The sequence below is a fragment of the Dreissena polymorpha genome, chromosome 6 (assembly GCF_020536995.1).
Source record: "Dreissena polymorpha isolate Duluth1 chromosome 6, UMN_Dpol_1.0, whole genome shotgun sequence".
NCBI classification, from domain to species: domain Eukaryota; kingdom Metazoa; phylum Mollusca; class Bivalvia; order Myida; family Dreissenidae; genus Dreissena; species Dreissena polymorpha.
The window spans coordinates 4,122,538-4,146,301 of record NC_068360.1 but is presented as its reverse complement, the minus strand read 5'-3'; the positions used below and the strand labels follow the sequence as shown (position 1 = coordinate 4,146,301).

The 23,764-nt window shown below is 34.7% G+C and overlaps 2 protein-coding genes and 1 long non-coding RNA gene across 10 annotated transcripts in view; 1 reads left to right on the top strand and 2 right to left on the bottom strand.

Annotated features, from left to right (window-relative positions):
* The window catches only part of LOC127833765 (DNA-directed RNA polymerase II subunit RPB1-like), a 149,812-nt gene extending 144,025 nt beyond the window's left edge, over positions 1 to 5,787 (bottom strand). Inside the window, exons 1-6 of the mRNA XM_052359191.1 lie at positions 5,479 to 5,787; positions 4,615 to 4,884; positions 3,373 to 3,546; positions 1,434 to 1,605; positions 1,034 to 1,143; positions 541 to 702 (exon numbers count right to left, since the gene is read on the bottom strand). Coding sequence (XP_052215151.1) covers positions 541 to 702; positions 1,034 to 1,143; positions 1,434 to 1,605; positions 3,373 to 3,546; positions 4,615 to 4,884; positions 5,479 to 5,559 — 969 coding nt within the window. The 5' untranslated portion in view covers positions 5,560 to 5,787. The remainder of the gene's footprint in view (positions 1 to 540; positions 703 to 1,033; positions 1,144 to 1,433; positions 1,606 to 3,372; positions 3,547 to 4,614; positions 4,885 to 5,478) is intronic.
* LOC127833774 (major facilitator superfamily domain-containing protein 1-like) overlaps positions 1 to 22,087 on the top strand; it is a 124,632-nt gene extending 102,545 nt beyond the window's left edge. For 3 of the 8 annotated variants that reach the window (XM_052359221.1, XM_052359217.1, XM_052359215.1), the window contains exons 8-15: positions 14,545 to 14,658; positions 15,229 to 15,346; positions 15,860 to 15,916; positions 16,451 to 16,607; positions 17,147 to 17,244; positions 17,458 to 17,570; positions 19,543 to 19,590; positions 20,064 to 21,072. In XM_052359221.1, coding sequence (XP_052215181.1) covers positions 14,545 to 14,658; positions 15,229 to 15,346; positions 15,860 to 15,916; positions 16,451 to 16,607; positions 17,147 to 17,244; positions 17,458 to 17,570; positions 19,543 to 19,590; positions 20,064 to 20,113 — 755 coding nt within the window. In that variant the 3' untranslated portion in view covers positions 20,114 to 21,072. Of the gene's footprint in view, positions 1 to 11,698; positions 11,808 to 13,584; positions 13,682 to 14,544; positions 14,659 to 15,228; positions 15,347 to 15,859; positions 15,917 to 16,450; positions 16,608 to 17,146; positions 17,245 to 17,457; positions 17,576 to 19,542; positions 19,591 to 20,063; positions 21,073 to 21,963 lie in introns of those variants that run through there. The other 5 variants (XM_052359218.1, XR_008027592.1, XR_008027591.1 and 2 more) reach the window with 5 other exon arrangements.
* On the bottom strand, positions 12,208 to 14,634 carry LOC127833793 (uncharacterized). The gene is made up of 3 exons (XR_008027606.1): positions 14,506 to 14,634; positions 13,571 to 13,724; positions 12,208 to 12,308 (listed from the first exon to the last, which is right to left on the bottom strand). It is a non-coding gene; the product is annotated as an uncharacterized LOC127833793 (long non-coding RNA).
* Positions 22,088 to 23,764: the final 1,677 nt, after the last annotated feature.

The window sequence follows — 23,764 nt, the reverse complement described above, 5'->3', positions numbered from 1 at the left end:
TTTGTGTTAGATATCTCAAAATCCTTTTGTTTGCAGTTTTTGGCATTTCAATGTATTTTAAAACGACAGCTATTCACAAAGTCACTGAGAACAAATCAGCAGCCCTCTGGGAAAACCAGACTCTATAAATTCGCATAAAGTTTCAGCCCATATTAGCCTGTGCTGGCTAATTAGGGATGTAACTTTCAATGGAAACTTGATTTTTGTTTAGAAGAGACTTCATTGAAAAAAAAAACATATAAGAAAAAAAGTGTTGTCCCTGATTAGCCTGTGTAGAATGCACAGGCAAATATTTGACGATACTTTATGCATGTGTATTCAGCATGATCGTTTCTCTGAGAAAAGCTCATATCGCCAATACCAGTAGTGGCAAAAGTGAGTATAACCCAGCAGCCCAAATGACTTTTCAATAAATGTAACTGGCGAATGTTCACTAGCTACATGTAGGTCATACGTATAAAAATGATTTTTGATAGCCCTGGGCTTTGACTGTAGTGGTAAGCGTGAACGTTGCAACACTATACTAATTAGCCCTCATACCCGTGGCAGTCCGGGCAGCTCGTTATCTGTCAGAGTGGCCACGTGGAACTGTAACATTTTTGTGTCCTCAGCAATAATGTGCGCCGCAGCACCGTTCTGTTCATCCCTCTTCAGCTGGTTGTTGGCTTTGATGATGTCAGACAGCTTGTGAGTCAAGTCATCCTGCCAGCCAGATGACAATTGAACTTTTCATTTCCAAAGGTTTTAATATACAATTCTAAATTTATACAAAAAGACATTTGATCATTTTTTTCTCCAGTACAAAAACACACATACACAAAACTGCAATAATCAACTAACATACATGCACAAACTAATAGCAGGGTCAAGTATCTACTTAAATTAGTTGTTGGCATCTAGATTTTCTGTGACAAGTTGTATGTATGCAATCTATATGATCAAAGGTACGAGGTAGGCAATCATAGTCAAAAGAGTAACTCTACATTTTTTTCTCGTTTATGACTGTATATAAAACATGTTTAAGACTGCATACCTGATTTCTGGCAGAACCGAACATGACAACAGCCGGTCTTACACACAGGGGTGGCACTGGCATCACAGTACAGATCATCCAGTCAGGACGCGCAAACTTGGGATCCATACCTGTTGAATAAGAATCATATGCAGTTTGTATCAGCCTTAGAATCAATGTCACAGTGACAAATTCAATACATCAAACCCCAGCATAGGACCTTTTTTCTTCTTATTTTATCTATAGCTGTGACTGAGTCATATTGCAATACCTAGTCATTCAATTCACAAAAGTTAGCATTACTTTCAGATGTCTACATATTTAAAGATAGTGGGCAATGATTATCATTAAAGAAAACAATTTAATCAAAGCTGTTAGTTACATATGTACACACCAACAACTTTCATTACGATGCACATACCAAGAACAATGCACTCTTCGTCAGAAATCCTCTTGAAGACCTCATATACACGCTCTGCAGTCAGCACAATCTTCTTCTCCTGTGTTTCCTCATTTGTCTTTTTCCATTCACAGGTCAGTTCAAGTCCCATTCGACGGATGGTAGGCTGGTAGCGACCACAACCACCATGACCCTTGGAAAAAGTATGAAACTGATATAGACAGCCATTTTTTCTTATTAAGATTGGTCCATTAAAAGGAACTGTTCTCAATGACCTTGGGGCTTGTTTCACAAATGCTAAAATTGACCATTGAGAACAATCACTTTTTGGATCAGGTCTATTGGTCATGATTGGGTCATACGGCTTTTTAAATAGAAGGAAAACCTTTGATATCAACAAAAAAAAGCCAAAGTCCGTTCTGCATGTTTTATGAACAAATGAGGGGCAATAAATGTGTTTAAAATTTTGCCACCCCAAAAACACTTGTATTAGTATTTTTCAGCCTGTTACAAGTTTTTTTGATCAACAATTTTGAACAAGGCAACACAAGGACTAGTTAGTAGAAAGTACTATTGGCAAACTGCTATGCTAAAATTGATATTTCAATCCAAGTTTTAACTTTTTTTTCTTCAGTACTTGAAGATATTATTCTTGTCCTATCTTTTTTCTGAAATAACATCAATATAGTTTTTTTTATTAGATAAACAAGAGCGCCGCATGACGGAGCAATAAACGCCCGATTCGTGTGCCATTGGAGATGATACACTGATGATTGATGTATTTGTTTTGGAAATAAGCAAAAAAAAATTTCAAAAATCACGAAAAAAATAAACCCGATGAAAATATCGCAAAATAAAACTGGATAAAAATATTGCATAAAAATATTGCATGTGTTAATCGGTTGCATGTCTCCAATCAGACCTGACTGATATATTATCTATATACTACCTCTGACCAAGTTTGGTGAATTCAACTTGAACTAGAGCTTTGTCACTGAATGTGACTTATACCCCCATACCACTTTGACGCAGGATAAAAAGTTGTTTAAAAGTTTCGGATGAATACAATTTGAATTAGAGTCCGGACAAAGTGGCGCCGTTGAAAATGCACTAATTGACCCTATGACCTAGTTCTTGACCCGACATGACCCATATTCGAACTTGACCTAGATATCAACTAGATGCAACTACTGACCAAGTTTGGTAAAGATCGGATGAATACAATTTGAATAAGAGTCCGGACAAAGTGGCGCTGTTGAAAATGGACTAATTGACCCTATGACCTAGTTTTTTACCTGGCATGACCCATATTCGAACTTGGCCTAGATATCAACTAGATGCAACTACTGACCAAGTTTGGTGAAGATAAGATTTATACAATTTGAATTAGAGTCCGGACAAAGTAAAATGCACTAATTGACCCTTTGACCTAGTTTTTGACCCAGCATGACCCATATTCGGACTTGACCTAGATATCAACTAGATGCAACTACTGACCAAGTTTGGTGAAGATCGGATGAATACAATTTGAATTAGAGTCCGGACAAAGTGGCGCCGTTGAAAATGCACTAATTGACCCTATGACCTAGTTTTTGACCCGGCATGACCCATATTCGAACTTGGCCTATATATCAACTAGATGCAACTGCTGACCAAGTTTGGTGAAGATCGGATGAATACAATTTGAAATAGAGTCCGGACAAAGTGGCCCCTTTGAAAATGCACTTATTGACCCTATGACCTAGTTTATGACCCGGCATGACCCATATTCGAACTTGGCCTAGATATCAACTAGATGCAACTGCTGACCAAGTTTGGTGAAGATCGGATGAATACAATTTGAATTAGAGTCCGGACAAAGTGATGCCTTCCGCCCGCCCGCCCGCCAAGGGGTTTCACATAATACGTCCCGTATTTTATACGGGCGTATAAAAACTATTGCAAGAAGAAGTTCACTCACCTTCTTTTGTTCATCTCCACCACCACCTTCGTCATCAGCCTTTTCCAGTTTCGTGTCCATTTCCTCACCGCCCTCGCAAATCTTACGGCTCTTACACAGGTCGTACACATGTGCCAGTCGCTTGGCAGGGTGACCTTTTGACCTCTGAATAATGTCCTTCATCTTCGGGTTGGACTGCAAACATCAACAAAACGGATTATCAGTGTGGAATACTACTGGATAATCTATATATGTTAGTGGAAAGTGAAATTCATACTTTGACCAAAAAAACGCACACAAAATATTAGTGCGTCATAGCAGCAAATTTAAATTTGAATTTGAAAACGCACAGTTTTAAAACAGGACATAATGGTATGTAAAAAAATTCATAATCTAAATCATCTACACATATATCTGCTATTTTATCGAGATAATTATCCTAACACATGTAATGGTTACCCATTTACCTATAAAGGAAACATAACCATTTTGAACCTTAAATATTTTTTTATATTAAATGAGACAGAATGATGTTACTACTCAAAAGAACTAGAGGTTGAACATAAATTGATATTTAATTATTTAAATTACACACTTTAAAAATTCTCATTCAATCAAACGAATAGTTTTAGAAAATGAGTAGACATCACTAAGGAAAAAAAGGTTGCAGGGCTCGAATTTAACTTTTCTTTCTACAAGCAAAACATCGCGAGCAGCTTCAATACCAGCTCGCAAAATCAAAAACATTCTCGCAAATTTTCGCTTCGACGGCATGACTGTTCATGTTTTTTGTCTTTTATAGTGAACATGTGTGGATAATCGACTGTTTCATATTCTTTGTACCAATACCAACCGCATATATGTACTATAAGTATACCAGTCTACATACAAAGTGCGAGCTTCCGCATATGGGTATTCAGACATTCTATTAATTGACCTGCGGTTTAGCGTTCAATTCGTCGAGCGCATTTAGCAATATAACTCTTTTTTCACTATTTCTTCACTCGCAAAAAAATTCTAGTGGCTTTAAACTTAACTCGCAATCTGTATTTTTCACTCGCATTTTGCGAGTATGCGAGTGTTAATTTCAAGCCCTGAGGTTGACAATCTCAACATCAAAACATTGGTTGTTATAATATAATATGCGATATCCATGACATTAAATGTACTCTTAAGTGATATATTTTTAAGAGTTGTTGCTTTATGATGTGTTCAAAGAGAAAAAGCTACACAAAACAGTAACAATATAATTCTTAAACATACAGGCTCAATAAGAAGCTTGGAACAGTAGAAGCAGACACATCGGAGCACTTTGATCGTCTTTGTAAGAAAACCAATGAGGAATACAGGCTTGGCCAGTTCGATATGTGCAAAGTGCCCAGGACACTCGGACATGGTCCCAGCGCAGGTTTGACACCGACTATTTCGGTCGACTACCCCTTGTCGAGGGTCCATAAGTCCGCCGAGTTTCGGTCTTCCTCCTTCCATGGTCTCAGAATATTTGAGTCCACCCTCCACAACCGACATCCTTCGCTGAAATTGTAATACAACACAAGGGTTTTGGAAAGAAGATTTAATATATCTTACGTGCTTCACATTTTGGTAACAAATATGAAACTTTTATCTAACAAACTGAAGCGAAATAAGGTCAGTTCAAACAGCCTTGTTGTTGAGTGTTCTCTTTAGTCTGGCTGTTAGTGTATGCTTGTCATACAGGGGACCCATGTCCGATCCTTGCTTTGAGCTCAGGCTCGACACGTTACTGACAAGGATGACATTCAAACAAATACATTTACATCTTGAACTTTGTCAGCTCACCAATTTAAAATAAACAGATTCACATATTAAGATAAGGGAGATTCAGTTCTAGGCAAACTTCAATTTTAAAATAACTTTAAATTTTACTATTCCCAATTACTAATTATAGGCCAGCATTTTGTCAGTATATGTTACTAGAACTAAACAAACAATATTGCCCATAATTTAAATTATATCGTAACTTATAAAATATTTCTTTTTTTATAATCCGTTGCATGCATAACTTGCATAAACCATTCCCCACCCAATCTTTTTAAAAGGACGTTGAAAAGATCGCATATTTTCATGAAATATTAAATGACAACGTACAAGTTCATCTGGCCCAAGAATGCCAAACTGCACTTTCTTCACATCACGAAGCGTTGCATTGGAATCTCCAGTATACGCCATTGTTTTGGGTTTTAATTTGCAGCCGCAATTGTTTCGTCAAGATGGCGCGTCACGCGCCTTACTGACTTTATGCCAGGAAAAAACGAGCCGACAATCACAACATACTACAGTACATTTATTAAAACGTCAATCAAAATGGTATTCTATTGTAAACAAGAACAAAACTATTCATCAGAATGACGTATAAACGGTTAGGACAAAGCTTCCTTTGAGTCAGCTGTGTCGCCAACTGACGGTTAATTTCACCGTTTTCGACGCGTATTTATAGGTTTTTGTCTCTACGGGATTCACATTTGAAAATTAAGAGCGTTTCCGGTATTGCACATACGGTCTTAACAAATATTTTATCTGTGAAAACTGCTATTTGTTAAAGATTGGTTACAAGCAACTCTGCATCAGGAAAGAGTAAAATTGTTCTGTGTCATTTTACTTTTATCCCAACTGGATATGAAACAGAGTACAAGTAACTAAATAAATAGTGTACGATTTATGAAAGCGATACGATCATCCTCTTGTCAACCTATCATACGAACCAGGGACCTATACACACTTTGTATAGGTCCCTCTACGAACCTTAAAACGAATTAAAGGGTCATACAATAATTCGTCAATTATTTTCAGCATCCTTAAAAGTTTGAATTGCAGGTTCAAATATTAATTACTTTATAGATTCATATACGACAATTCGATAGAAATATAAAAAAACATCATTGTTTACATCACATTACTTACTTCGTTTATTATCAATATGTCATTATAAAAAGCACGCATTCTTATTAAATATTTAAATTACAATATAGTAAAATGCTATCGTTAGGCAATATTGCAAAAAGGCATATGTTTTCGTAGACTTGGGAATTAAGAGCGATTATACGTGAATCTTCAAAATACCAACCCAGTCTGCATTAACATTGTGTCAATGGAACGTTACCAAGACCCAAGTCAATACAAAAGAGTAATGATATGCATTGTGTAATGTGATATAATCCTTAAAAGTGAAAGAATTCTATCGAAATAAACATACACACACATTTTATAAAATGGAACATATCCCTCTTCATTTTCGTAATATACCATGATTGATTTCTACTAAATATTATCATACAGCAGTTCGATCACTGCTATTCAATATTAATTAATACGTTTTCAAATTGCTTTCAATGTAAATGAACATCAATAATGAATATTGGCAGCACTAATGTCATATACAAAATCAGCGAACAGGGGCGTTGCAACTTAAAAACAGGGACCTATACAAACCCAAATTTGTTTGTATAGGTCCATGTTCAAAACTATAACAAATTACATCACACATAAGGGCACTTTACAAACAACAGCTTATATCAGGGAAATTTACAAATAAAATCACATGTAAGAACATTTTACAAATAACAACATATATGAGGACATATTAAAATAACAGTATATATAAGGGCGCTTTACAAATAACAGCATATAAAAGGGCCATTAACAAGTAACATCACATATAACGACATTTTACATTTAACAAAATATATCACGGGAACGTTAGCTTCTGACAAGGTCAACTTTCCGTTCAAACTCGCCAAACCGTCCAAGCAGCGGCGAATTACTAAATAAAGAAACCGGCTAACATCTAAAATACAAACAGAAGTTGACAAAAAACAACATTATTCAACCGAATATTTAAACGGATGTAACCGACAGCAAAACCAACACTAACACAGCAAATGATTTGATATCACGATACCATTTTAGTTGAAGGGTTATTTTTCAGATAATCGTTGTCTCGTGTATGTGTCAATGTACTGATAACATGTATGTATTCAATATTATACGTGCAATATATACGCTGACCGTTTGCACGCATTATAAAACAACACTTATGTGTCCGTGATGTGTCGAGGTATTATTTCAGTTGATTACCATAATAATCGAATGCAAACATGCACTTGTTAAGATGGCAATGCCAATTTGGATACTGATTTCTCTTTATTTCCAGACGGAATACAAGTAGTTTGTTTTAACAAACGACAACTTATGAACGATTAGACCACACTAAGTGAAACGGTTTAGTTTTGCGATTCTCTACTTCAGCCACGGACAATGTCCGATCAACCAAACGAAAGGACACCGCTACTAGAAGAAGGTCAGCAGGGTTCACTAGATGAAAAGGGGTACAAGGGCACCCGTGTTGTTGCTCTGAAAAATGCCAGTGACAATATGCCAGCATCTTTACCATCTACCATCACGCAAGTACACCTAGACGAACGGCTATTTACTTTGTTTCAGGAACATCCGTGTACACATAGTCAGAAAAATCTCATCTTATTGATGTCGTTTAAATATATAGAAAAAATACATTATGGTTGACATTTTTAAACTGTTTCATATGACTTAAATTTATAAATAATTTACGTGTTAACACAATCTGTCTGTTTGTTTGTGTTTCTGTTAATTTTGTATTTAAATAATTGTGTACTGATTAAGCGTTCGGGTCGTACATTATGCTAAATGATGGTCGATCACAACTCTGGGAGCGTTCTCGAGAGCTTATTTTAGAATGCAAGTAAGTATTGGTTTGACCCAGGAAACGTATTCGAGAATACATGTGTATAGCAATAAGCTATAATTGGGCTATAACAAATAAGTTAAAACAAAACTATATAGCTGCAAATAAATAATTAAAAGACACGAACAAAAACTGCTTATAACGATAATGCTGTCATGGAAAATGTAGCAAATTCTTTAAAATACATCTGAATGTGTTTGTCTATATAGACGACCGAGGCGTTCAGTGCCGATATCAACAACGACACAAGCTCACAAGCGCCCGATGACAAGATTAATGGACAACTATGTTTGCCATCATCAACTTGCAGTCGCTACACCGTGTTGGTCTTCATTTGCCTCATAGGAATGGGTATGAAAGAAAATACAAATGGGATACTTCATGTTAAAAAAATCGATTAACAAAGACCATGAATTTCATGTTGAAATATCTGCATACTGCTCATATGCTTCTATACGCAACGTTAGTATATACTTTGTTTTGGTATTACAATAGCACCCACAAACTCCATAAACTTGACATTGAAACAGATTATATTTTAGATATGTATACTTCACATGGACGATAGTTTTGCTAAGGCCGGAGTGTACAGGAAGAAAATACGAATTTTTATACGTGTTTTTATGTCCGCCCCGTACAAATGAACGGATCATGTTTCTGCAACAGAACGTGTTCAATACGCATAGTCATCATTTATACCAGAACATATATAATGTATTATGTTCGCGACATTTTATGTGCTTCAATAAAAAAAACATATTGACGATTATTATTATAAGTAGTAGTAATAGTAGAAGTAGAAGTAGGAGTAGTAGTAGTAGTAGTAGTAGTAGTAGTAGTAGTAGTAGTAGTAGTAGTAGTAGTAGTAGTAGTAGTAGTAGTAGTAGTAGCAGTAGTAGTAGTAGTAGTAGTAGTAGTAGTAGTAGTAGTAGTAGTAGTGGTAGTAGTACAAGTAGTAGTAGTAGTAGTAGTAGTAGTAGTAGTAGTAGTAGTAGTAGTAGTAGTAGTAGTAGTAGTAGTAGTAGTAGTAGTAGTAGTAGAAGTAGTAGTAAAAGTAGCAGTAGTAGTAGAACTAGTAGCAGCAGTAGCAGTAGAAGTAGCAATAGCAGTAGTTGAAGTAGTTATAGTAGTAGTAGTAGTAGTAGTAGTAGTAGTAGTAGTAGTAGTAGTAGTAGTAGTAGTAGTAGTAGTAGTAGTAGTAGTAGTAGTAGTAGTAGTAGTAGTGATATTAGTAGAAGTAGCAGTAGTAGTAGCAGTAGTAGTAGAACTTGTAGCAGCAGTAGCAGTAGAAGTAGCGGTAGCAGTAGTAGAAGTAGTTATAGTAGTAGTAGTAGTAGTAGTAGTAGTAGTAGTAGTAGTAGTAGTAGTAGTAGTAGTAGTAGTAGTAGTAGTAGTAGTAGTAGTAGTATCGGTATCAATTATTACATATATAACGATATATTCGCTTAAAGTGAATTACCTAATGCAGGTGACTACTGGTGCAACGATTCTCCGGCGTCCTTACAGAACTACATCCTGTCTGACATGCGTATCTCACAGGTCCAGTACATGGGCTTCTACTCGACCATTCAGTGGGCCAGCATCCTGTCCTGTCTGTTCGGAGGCTTCATGGTTGACAAGGTCGGCATCAGGGCCAGTCTTACCGTGTCAGCTTTCCTCCTCGTCGTGGCCCATGTTAGTAATCGTCTGGTATTATATACAGTGTACATGATCACGTGACTTTGTGGGGTTCACAGTTACAGGTTTATGGATGTAAACACACCTATAAGTGGTGCTTTTTTAAAATATCTTTTTTAAAACACAATTTCTTAATAATTTAAACCAGTGAATAAAAGACAGTGTGTTATGCTGCTTATGACAATGTGTAATACCGTGCATCAAAATAACTTTATTAAATAAGCCTGTGTTCTTTGTCAAATACTATATGTGTACATCATTCATTTACACGGTTATGCTGCACGCAACGTTAATTGGTATCAATCTCATTGCATGTATTCAATGATCTTTCATCTTGAAATATCGACACAAACCACAAGACAAACTGTCTTCTATGCGTTAAAGATTTTAGCAAATGTATTTAAATAATTTGAGATATTTGCAAACGTTGTTTTTACATTCTGTTCAGCCCGTGTTTAAACCCCTGTGAACCCCGTTGATCCAGTACCATGTATAGACACAAGTCATTTAATTCGTCCGTTGCATTAAATCAAAGACTAGCGGATTGTAACCAGAATGTCTCTGTTGAATAGTTAAATATATCAATATGCAATGTATGGATTAATGTGTAATGTATTATTTATTATGGCATCGGGCACAAAAATGGTACACAAGTTCTATATTTTCCGAACTAAATCACAACTCGTATATTTGAAAGATGTTTTCCACAATGACATGAAATACGTGTACTCTACAAGCAACAATTGCTTTACCATGGCATCGATTAAATTACCATGACCTCACCAAACTTTATTTGAACTTAACAAAGCTAAACTAAATGCTGCCAGCGCAACATTTTAACACGTTTATATAATGGTTTTTAGTTCTCCCGTTTAGAACCATAATTATCACACGTATATAGGAATAATGTTACAACCGAAAAATATCAGAAAAGAAATACATGTTATCATCCGCTAGTTTTCTTTTAAAAAACAAGTTCACTTTTTTCTCTAAATTGATCAAAAACACAAAGGACGCTATTTGACCACTTTATCTGGAAATTATTTGAAGTTTACGATGAGCCCCATCGGATTAACCGAATGTTTATTGTATTTTTTTTCAGACTATCTTTGCTCTGGGTGCCATGCATGGACAGTATTGGGTCATGTAGGCTTCACGGGCGCTGTTTGGGTAAGACTAGTTATGTTAATTTAAAGTGAAGGAAATATATACAGTCACAATAGCTATGCAGATTTTTATGCAAACATGTCATGATTGTAATTTTGGATATGTAGTTTTTTCTTTTAAGCGAGTATATATGATTTCATTTTCATCATTTTATTTACTAATTCTTAAAACAATACATTAATACTAACGAGCCATTTCAATTAAACATTATTAAAGTATTATTAACCATATAGGACATTTTGGTCAGTTCAATTACACTAATAACGACCAAGATGAAGCTGATACTAATACAGGAACTCGTTTTTGCTTCAGTCTATGTGTCGTATGAACTAATATTTCCTTATAGCGTACGGGTATATGTTAATGTACATGTAAGAGTTTTTTGTACTACAGGCAAAACTTATTTGTTATTGCATATAACTGTTTTTCAGTGTATTTTCTTTTACCATTTATTCTAAACTTTTATTACACATGGAGGTTTTAATTCATCAACCTTTTATCGATTTTGATTTTATTTCATTATATCTTTTACACTAGCTTTAATTTGAAAATAATTATTAAATGATTAAACACATATCAATGATGTTATTTTATAAAATTGCCAGTGTTTTATAATTTAAACATCAAATGCTAAATTAGAAATAATTAAAACATAGGATGATATCTTAAATATAATTCTTACATATACTTTATCTAAATTATATGTTTATAAACACTCTGTTTCAAACATTAAAATTCTATTAGATTCGTTGAGGGCCCTGTGGCTATAGCAAACGACAACATGGCCGTCAAATGGTTCCGACAAAAGGAGTTGAACATGGTGATGGGTCTCAAAATCAGCGCAGCAAGATTGGTGAGTACACAAGTGTATTAAAATGAAAAAAGCCATATTTGTGAATACACACATGTGGGTCTCTGAAAAGTGAATGTTTGGTGAATTCATAAGTGTCGGTCATGTAAAAAGGTACACAATATTCGTGAGTGCACACGTGTGGATCTAATGAGATAAAGTTCGAATGGTGAGTACACAAGTGTTGATCTTGTAAAATACAGTCCGATTGTTGAGTACACAAATATGGGTCCAGTAAATTAAAGCAGGATTGACGAGAGCACATTTGCAGGGCCAGTAAAAGAAAGCAAGACAGGCGTTGGTTCAGCAACAGACTGGTAGGTACACAAGTGTGGATTTAGTAAATTACACAGCTACATTGGTGAGAGCACAGGCGTGGGCCATTACAAATACGCAATATGTGTGAGTACATAGGTGTGGGTCTTGTATTTGACTAGGACTGGTCAGTACACCAGGGTGGATCCATTGAATGGAAGCAAATGGATGACAGCACATGTGTGGAACCTGTATAAGAAAGAAGGATTGGTATAAACAAAAATATTGGTCCAGTATAGGAAAGCGCTATTGGTGAATAAACATGTTAGGCTCTTTTATAGAAAAGCACCAATTTTAAGAACACAAGTAATGGACCGGTTAGGATATCATTTTAGGTTAGAACACAGGGGTGGTACAAGTAAAGATAGCAATAGTTGTTAGTACACATGTGAAGTTTGGTGCAGAATAAGGACGTAGGATTGATAAATAAAAAATGTGCGGGCCAGCTTACGATAGCGTAAAGAGCGATTACATACGTGTAGGTCTCGTACAAGAAACAATAAAGATAGGTTAGTAAACAAGTTTCGGTTCACTGTAAGAAAGCTAAATTGATGGATACCCTTGTGTTGGTCCAACAAAATAAAAAAATTGGTGAGTACATAAGTGAAGGTCCAGAACAAGACAGCGCAATTGGTGAGTACACAAGTGCAGGTGCATCAAAAAAAGCAAAACACTAGTAGGTAGTTACACAAGTGAATGTCAAGCAAAAGAAAGCAACGAGGATGAATACATAAGTGTGGGTCCAATAAAAACAGCAATATTGGTGAGTTGAACATGAAAGGGTCAGTAAAAGAAAGCACGATTGGTGTATACACATGCCAATGTCCAGTTAAATTAATTAAGAATGGTGAAAAAGGTCACTAAAAGACAGCAAAATGGGTGCGTGCACACGTTTAGATCAAGCAAAAAAGAGCGAAATTGGTGAGCACACAACTGTATGTCCAGCACGAGAAAGCGAAAGTTGAGAGTGTGCATGTGCAGCAAAAGAACACAATATTGGTAGGTACACTAGTGTCAAGCAAAAGAAAGCAATACTATATAAGCTATATAAGTCCGATGCAAGATTTGCGAGCACACAATATCCATTATAAAAATCAAGAATGGCAGGGGCGCATCTGTAGGTCAATTGATGCATATCGAACACGAATGTATAAGTCTTTAAATGATTAAGTCGGTTATGACGAACGATTTAGGTGCTTAAAGTCAGTGCGGCACGACAGGACAATCGAGTATGCACATTTTAACGTATTACGAATCACAACAATTTATTGATTGCTAATAAGTCCATGGAAACCAAAGTCCATGGAAACCAACAAATCGTGCATGTGTAACACACAAGTGATGTTATTAAACAGTCAATCTAAACCATAACTTTTTATGTTGTTGTATACATAGGATAACAGCGCGTACCATCCCATAAATGACTGAATAAATGACTGAATAACAGTTACCGTGTTTGTTTCAGAGCAGCGTCCTTACTATCAATGTGATGGTCCCAATCTACGAGTATTTCTCCAACGTGTTTGATCAACCCACATGTCTCGGAGTGACATTACTCGTTGGCAAGTGATTACGGGGTGGTTATATTCCATTAGATGGTCTGTTCTGAAATTAATGTTTAAATCTGGTTTTAAACGCTTCCGTCGATGTAATTGGGCATGCCGGATATTGTTCGTAGTCCATTTTTCACTACAACGTGAACTTTCTTAATGTTCAAGCTTAATTATCACCTTTGTCACAACGCACGTGATTTGTGTTATCCATGTATATTATATTCATGCATTAGATATCTTTCTTAAAATAGTAACATAATTGACATTTGTAAGGTATCATCTGTATAATAAGCCAAATAACCATTACGAATTATTGAGATTCAACTAAATAATTCCGGATTTTTACATAAATACTGTTTATTAATTTACTAAATACTGGTATGGTACTCGAGCCCACAGCCGCGGGATACTAGTACATCACTCTACCAGCTGATATGATGATTATTCCATAATAATAGAAATGTGTTTTTCATGCCGCTATTCTTTAAACCGCATGTAAAAGTGATTGTCACATTTCATATCGGAAATTAATATGCATAATGCTTTACGGTAAATTACACAGTTACGGAGGGCGTTTGTGAACTATCAATTCTCAACTCACCTATTATTTAGATGTATTTATAAATACTGTTAAGCATACACATATCATTTGTTTATACACGTGTCATTTTAACTAGAAAACCACTCTTAATGACACAATGGTCATTTGTTTATTCATGCATTATATTGCTGTATACATCTTGCTACGTTGAAAGGTTTGCATAATCGGGTTTACGTCTTCCCTCTGTTGCTATCAGACTAACATGTGGTATTTAAACTTAAAAAACACTGACTTTCATTACGTCTCTGCCAATACGACTCATATTTATCAGGTTCGGGTGTTGCCCTTGTGTCTGCGGTCTCTGCTGTAATTTTGTCCATCCTCGACCGACGGGCAGACACTTTCAACCACCACCATAACCTAGGATTACATACAAAGTCAAAAGGTACGTCATTGAATGGACTATAATAGCGCGGCTAAATACTTATTAATCGTTTTACTTGTTGCATGTTTGTATATTGTTTCTAGTGATATTACTTTTAAGTTGTATCACAATGTTTAGCACTCGGGTTTCTCTATTAACTAATGACCAAGTGCTATTATAAAGTTTTCTCATCTGCTGGTGCACCTTAATTTTAACTTCGTTCATATTATATATGATATAAATAATTAGTTAATTAATTGTGTTAGCAACACCGAAACTGTAATAGTGTGTTACATTTGCTTTTATAGTATAATTAAGATAACCGACTTTAAGACAGAACGTGCTTTTAGGTTTTATGTATATGCGATGTATATTTATATAAGTAGATATTTACATGTATGGTATTATAATTATAAAGCTTAATTACAACTATCACTTGTATCTGCATAATGCAACTTATATCCTATTTTGCACACACAGTACGCTGAATTATTTTCTTTACACTGTAAGTTGTTCAATAAATATTATCTATATTTAACGAGCGTTATCAACTACTGTATTTAACATGTGAAACTGCATTTTGTCTCCAAGAAAACGTTGAAGCGATGAAGATATCGGACGTTAAGCATTTCTCAGCCTCATTTTGGCTGATCAGCGTAACAACCGCCATTTACTACCTTCAACTTATGCCGTTTGTGGCACAGGGGCAGTAAGTTATGAAATACTAGACCTAGGTGCGATATGAAGACTGTACATGTGTCAGAACATAAACTATTAACTATACGCATGTCTATGATACATAGGTATACCAAGTCTCAGACATACATGATGTATCAAGTATAACTATTATAAACAAAATATATTTACTTCACTTTTTATCACTGGTTTAAAATACGTAAACGTTTTTTTCTTAAATATCATTAGTATTGTTTAAAGAAACAACATAGTTAAAGTTAATACAATTCTTAAAGGTATCATGCTTAATCATTCAATATCAAACACAATCAATAATATTTAATGATACTAGATTTCAAATTTCATTTCACTCAGATAAATACATCACATTAAATAAAAATATTTCACGCTGACATATAAATGAAAAATTCTGACACCCAAATTAAGTTGTATTCAGTTAAGATCTTTATATTATTTTACATATATACACTCAGGATGTATGTTAAAACATAACCCAATGCAATTATATACATATTTTATATTTCAGAGTGTTCTTTGAAACTAAATATGGCCGAAATGCCGACCAAGCGGACAACATAAACAGGTAGATTTTTGTGTTAATAACTACCTAGCTTTCATTAATAACGTATTACTCTTAACGAGGAAAATGTTAGTAAATACTTGCACCTGAAAGAGGTTACTGAATATAGTAGTTGTTTCAACATATCTTTACCACATGTAGCTGCATTCTAAAAGGTGTATATATACAGGATCTCATCCGATGTCGTTCGTATCTTATTAACCGAGTTTCGGGAGCTTTATTGTTAAAAAGTATTTTGCGATTATATGAAGTAATTACCGGAACGAGTAAATAACAAAAGTAACGAACATAAAACATTTTTACAGTTTTTGTTATCACATGTTAGTAAACGACTAAACACTTTCTTTTATAAAAAAATGCTGACCAATGAAACAATTTGTTTAATGAAATAAATTCGCAAAATGATCCCATTTTGCCAATTTCATTGTACTATGATACGGAACATGAGAAACTACTTCATTACTTTCATTGGAATTAGACATATAGTTCGATCAAAGATCTTCCTTGTATGTGACAATAAACAATTTCATTTGGCAGTATGGTTTACCTCCTAGCGACCATCACTATGCCAATATTCGGCCTTGCAATCGACAAGGTGGGAAAGAACATGTCCTGGATGTTGTCTGGCATCATTCTCTCGCTAGGAAGTCATGTGCTCTTGGCGTTCACTTACACAGAACCGTATATTTGTGTGGTAAGACTAATATATGTGTGTGTGTGTGTATTTCTTGTTGGATGAGTCATTTGTAGAAGGGTCTCGATTATTCATTATTGTTGTGTACTTGTGTGTCATAAAGTTTAATGTGGTATTGAGTCTTATTGTTTGGCAATTATAGTGCTTTGCCATAAAATATGAGAATGAATGGTATGATAAGGTTTCGCACCAACTGGTGAAGCCGAAGTATCACTGTGTTAATATTTTATATAAAATACTAGCAGGTATAAACAATACTCTATCTCCTAATTACGTCAATGGAGTTTATTATTCGGATATTTTAGCGACAATGTGAAATTTCTTTCTGCATCTTTAAGGAAAACCATGCAAAAGTAAAATCCTGTTACATCCCTGGACGCGTACGTTCGATTACTCTTTGTTTAAATGCTCTGGTTTAGAATTACGTGCTATATGATTTGCATGACAGCAAAATGTTCAACCTGAATAACACACTTAGAAGTTACATAAAAAACTTTATATCACTCGATTGAAAATCATTGTTTTACCTTTGTTTTCAGATAATGTTAGGCATTGGGTATTCACTATATACAACAGCTGCGTGGCCGCTGGTTTCCCGTGTGGTACCCCAACATAATTTAGGGACGGCATATGGGCTGTACGTATGTAAACAATTTACGTAGAGATTTAATGCCGAATGTTTAAGTCTTCCAGACCCCCAATTAATGGTTGTAATGACATGCATATTAAATAAACGAATTAGAGCTTATGATAATCATCCTTTTTAAATAATTCAAAAACTGGAGTCCTTTCGTTCATGAAGAATGCCCTTTTGATGTAATGCAAAGCCAAATTACTTTCTTTCATGAAGGGTGAATACCGTGTTGTCACTGGGACAGGCGGCTGATAACTACTTGGTTGGTTACATAGTTGACACCATGGGATACCTAATACTGGAGGTTTTCTTCATAACGTGTTCCGCCGGTATGTACAGCACAGTGGTATTATGTATTGTATATGTAATGAGGGTTGATACTTCATAACGTGTACAGCCAGTATGTACAGCACATTGGTATTGTGTCTTGTCTATGTATGGAGGGTTGATACTTCATAACGTGTACCGGCTGTATTTACAGCGCAGTGGTATTGTGTATTGTCTATATATAGAGGGTTGATACTTCATAACGTGTACCGTTGGTGTGTGCAGAACAGTGATATTGTGGATTGTCTATGTTTAAAGGGTTGATACTTAAAAATGTGTACCACCGGGATGTACAGAACACTAATATTGTGTATTGTCTATGTATGTATGACGTGTTCATTTTCTTTTTTTCCCTTGCAGTTTGTACCGATATCTTAAGGTATTAGAATAAATCCTAGAATACGTCTGCAATCGGTGAAACAATTTCACGTTGCGTGATGCATAATCGTGCAGTAAACATTGAAGTTTTGAACAAGAACACTGGCTTATTGAATAAAGTAATTCCGATGTATTTCACATTGCCATAAGCAGCATGAAAATCTGTCGTTTATGAACTACAGTAGTTTAAAATCTGAAGACAAAAGTTTTTAAAAAGTAATTTGGAAAAAAAGCAGCACTTACCGGTGTGTTTACATCCATTAACGTTTAATTTGGGAACCCAACAAGGTCACGTGATCCTGCACCCTGTGTATGACGTGGTATATAAAATACGAGTATAGTCGATTCCCCAATATCGGAAAATTCCAAAAGCGAAACCAAAAATTATGATTAATAGTGTGACACCCTCTTTATTATTTTAGAAAGAAAATGATATATTTATCAACCTGTTATCCGAAACAAAGATTATGGCGTTGTATCAACCTGCTACCCGAGCATTTAAAAAGAATGCGATGTGTATCACCGGTGCTAAATATTAAGTTTACAGTTGAATTTGATGTGGATGTAAACATTATCAATTAATTCGTGTCTTCAAACTAATTTTTATTTTTAAGAATAATGATTCACGTTTGGATCGTTCACTCAAGCTCTGGTGGCGGTGTTTTCAGCCCATGTACATACTGGGTCCATCATTTTGTCATTAAACATTGGTATACATTTCATTACAAATGCCATTGGAACTATTCCAGAAAGTGTTGTGCTTAGTGTTTCAATGGGGTCTGATCTGTGTCACTTCTGTTAACTTACTGTGTAGTATGGTTATACACATATTGAGATATATATAGCGTTTGGTATTAAAACATTTTTTTATCTATCTTTTAAACATGCATTGTTTTAGAAATGAAAACCTACATCACGGTCGCTGACCTTTGTTCTCAGAAATAAGATTACGTGTTTCCTTATTGGAGAAGACGTTTCGGTATTGGGGAAAATTGCAACTAAAATTAAAGCTAATTTCTAATATATTGCGACGCTAAATTAATAAAATTTTAGTATATGTGAAAATGCAAGTGATTCTATTCATTCTCGAGTTAAGTTTTCGTGTTAAACACAGAAAAAGTTTTCTTAACAAATAAATCGGACGAAATTGACTGTATTTTTTAATCGGGGGCATTCAATAACCTTTTCCAAGTTTTCCAGTTAAAGATCAGCCGGCTAACGCGGCTAACTGATAATAAGATCAGATTATATGTGTTGCTAGTAACTGGCAGAATGAAGGGGAAAATGAAGTTTGACACAATTTAATTTACAATATGATAACAGAGAATGATTCACGTTAGACACTCGATGTATACCCATATGTATTTTTTTTTAATTTCATTAATGTTTTGAATTGCATAACTTCATTGTACATTGCCAAACCACAACAGTACATAATAATCATACACATTGTACTCGTGCAAATCATTTGGATCGAATGTAAAAACAGACTTGAGGTAAATTCTGAAAATAACACTTATGTCATGTGTACATTAAACATATATATATTTTTAATTTTGTTGATTTACATATGGATATTTTGTTTTTGATTTTCAGGTGCATTAATAACTGCTGCGGTACTATACACTGTGGATTCGTCGCGTGGTATGCCTACGTTGTTTAGTTATGTTTCTCGCGTGTTACTATTTCTGAAAATATCGTAGGAAACACGAGTTAAGGGGAATATTCAGGGATTTGTTTAAAATATACCACAATAACGATTTTAAAAAGAACGATGCATGTACGACTTACCGCAAGCAAAACATGATACAAGTTAGGTGACGTGCTTGAATCATCAATTATTTTTCGTAATGCTTTGTTTGCTGGTATTTTTGGTAAAAACACCTATCCCGTGTACAGTAAATTCCGGATTGAGTGATCAAATCTACACTGATCCCTTAATTAAATGACACAACGATTGTGCATGCAAGTGTAGGAATAAAAGCATTTCCGTTAAATTAAATTAATTCTGCAGAGCTTTGTATATTTTGTTCAGTCATTTCTTTATATTGTATAATATAGTACAACTATTGATAAGTCATGACCAAAATAAGTATCGTATGTTTGTTCATTTTCAGGAGGAGGATTGAATCTCAGCAGAAAGGAACGTTTGAAGAATCTTCGTTGATGATTAAAATAATTAAAAGAATTGTGAGTTTCGAAACATTTGCTCGATATTTTACATCAATCTCGTTAACTACAAATGTACACAATGCATCAGCAATGCAACCGACAATTGTAATATTTCACCAGTTACTCCCCTTTGTATGTAATTCGCCACCTAAATAAGCAAAATGTAAACAAAGGCCAATGTGCGCATCAATTTTCATTGTCGGATGTATTAAATAACTATTTGTTATGTTAACCAAGTGATGCAGTGATTTGTTGAGAAATTAATAGTAACTAAGTAAGTGGTGCATTTGTATAAATGTAATATTATTCAATAAATTATACAGTCATTCAATGAGTACAACGAGTCTACATGTTACGAAGTCGAAGAGTTTATCATTTTGCTGAAATCATTGATCCAATCTAATGTTAGTCCGTAATACTATGATTAATGAATAAACTTATGTTCGATATTGAACCCTCGTGTCTGTTATGCAAATGCAATTTTCATGTTTTTCTTGAAACTCAGATAAATGATGGTGTGAGTTAACAATGTCTTCACTGCCTTACCGTTTGAATATTGGCGCGTTCGTCCTGTTTTCTCCTAATCTTCGCCCTTATTATTATAACCAGACGAATGCAAATGAAACAAATAAAGCAAATGTGTATTGTATGGAGCTTTTTGTTTTGTTACAAAATAATTATGTATTCTTTTGTAAGACAAGTATGTGTATGGCATTATAATTAATGATTTTATCAGTCTGCAAGCTGGTATTGTTTAATGCTTATATGCATGCCATTGTGTGTAAAAGGCTTTTATCTCAACAAAATACAAATTTAATATCTTTACATGTAATATAAACACCGTATGCTTGATAAGTTATGTTCAAGTTTTGTAAAAGTAAGGTGAAATAGCTTCTACTCAATGCCAGGATTAAAATTTATTGTCGATGACGTTAAATAAATGTAATAAAATAATGTTGTGTATTATGTTATTATTATTTATTAATTAGTATTATTATGTTTCGAGCATCCATTCATGATTTTAATAAATGTATTTTAAAACGTTCATCTGTCTTTCTGTAGGTATGTCCGTCCGTAAGTCCGTCCGTCCGTCTGTCTGTCTGTTTGTCAGTCTGTATATCTGTCTGTCTCCGTCCGTTTGTCCATCTGTCTGTAAGACTGCTAGTTATCAAATTAAATAATAACTCATTATTGCTCTCAAACACAATAAATATTGAGTAAATGTGTAAACGTGTGTACATATGAAAAAGCAACACATACTTCCTTTAAAGGGGCCTCTTCACGTTTTGGTAAATTGACAAAAATAAAAAAAGTTGTTTCAGATTCGCAAATTTTTGTCTTAGTTATGATATTTGTGAGGAAACAGTAATACTGAACATTTACCATGCTTAAAATAGCCATTATATGCATCTTTTGGCGATTTAAAAACATGAAAATTTATTAAGCGTTGCAAGTCGAAACGAATTAATAATTTGGAGAGTTTTGTTGTCGTTACATTTTATGAAACTACGAGGATTGCGTATATTAAGTATAAAATACCTCACTGATCGCATGAGCACGGATGGTCGAGTTGTCTAAATGGGATACTTTTTACTCCAGGACTCCAGGGGTCAGTGGTTCGAGCCCTGTTGACGGTTACATTTTTTTAAATGTTATTCTTCATAATTTACTGTAGATATTTAGATCCAATGTTTAAATTTATCGATATAAAACATTTAATGACAAACTTTAATACATGCCAAAATCTGTGAAGAGGCCCCTTTTTAACTCTTTCTTAAAATGCACTTTGTTGCAAAATATCAAATCGATTGATTTTAAATTGTATTTTGTTCAATGCCTTTATAGTATTCTAGAGGGCGAATGAAATTAGGGCGAACGATTGTCACGCCGAACTTACCCGATACCTTTCATACTAAGTTAGTTCTGCTAAATTATTACCAAAGATCGTACATTGATAGATAATTTTGAATACATTTATAATTCAATATCGGTACCGTAAAAAATACAACAAATCCACAACATCCGAGGATTGCTGCTGCATTGAAAAGCTGCAAGTCATTTAGTCTAAATAAATCATATATGCATGGAATGTATTAGTTTTATATCGAAGTGAAGACGCTGGAACATAGTTTCTAAAGATTGCAATATAAATGTCTCAATATTTGCACATGGTTGGAACTCTTCGATGTTTTGAACGTAATGACTGATTGGCGTGTTTAACTGAATAAGAATGTGATGGAGAAAGTGAGTGAAAAATCTCCGCTGCTTGCAAATAGATCTGATGTTCGCAATTCTTATACTCGAACTGACGACGCTCAAGAAATATCCAGAGATTCGGAAGAAGATGATGATCTGGATTTCCACACTGCTGTTTATAATATCTGTCATGTGCAAATCGATGTATGTGAGCAATCAACGTCTAGTTTGACTGACGTCAGTTCAAACGTTGTTGGACATACGGACGTTACTGGGGATGGTGGTACACCAACTGAAAGATTTTCAAAGCTGTTTCGATGTTTCTTTCTTTTGTTGCTGTGCATAGTCCTTACAGGTAAGTTTATCAAATTGAAACAAGACATGGTTTTAATTGGAAATTTACTTTGGGTTGGCATGTTGGCATGTCCTTACATAAAAGATTTGCAACGGACCACTTTCGTGTATGAACGATGTGTTGTTTACCACTATATACATTTATACCTAACTGGTAGTTTAATTGTTTCACAATATTTTCGTTATATAGCAGACAAGAGAAAAAACACCAATTTCCATGCAATTTTGATGTTTTTATTGCAATTTGTTAAAACGAGTACTGTTTTACTGGTGTAAGGGTACCTACTTAGTACAACGGTCAAAAATGAAATTGAATCATTGTTTTCTATAAATTAATTTTACATGTTTAAGGCGATGTAGTTATGATGAAGTATTGTATTAACAATATACATGTATGCTTTGCTGTAAACGTGTATACATGTACGTTTGTCGCTATGAACTTGAAATAATGGATTTTAGGGGACTACATTTGCTATGACAGTCCTTCTGGTATCCAACAGCATGTCATCGAGGACATGGGCATATCAGAGACGCAATACATGGGCTTCTACTCCACGCTACAGTGGACAAACATACCGTCCTCGCTGTTGGGGGGATTTCTAGTTGACAGGATTGGAAACAGACTGAGCATGCCGATCTCCACTGGACTGATTGCGGCTTCCCATGTAATAACAATTCTGATTTTTCTACTCCCGCTAAAAACTTTCTACCATTAATATGGATTGTGGTTACACATTCTTTCAGCTTAGAGTTAATTATTGTAAAAGTGTGTACATACGCATTACAGTGTTTTTTTTGTCTCAATAACAATCTTCTGTTCGCATACACCATTAATTTTATCTTTTTTTAAGCAATTCAATTTGGCTTTTTATTGTGTGTATATGCTTCACTTAGGTTATGTTATGATAATCCATAATTACATTTGTGTGCTAATGTACTGTGTATTCAAAAAGATAATTCTCTAACACTGTCTATGATATAATTTATACGTATATTTTTAACAAATAAGCACATCGATATGTGCCCTGTAATTTGTAATAAGCACATCGATATGTGCCCTGTAATTTGTCAGTTGGAAGTCTTGCTGGCCCAAATG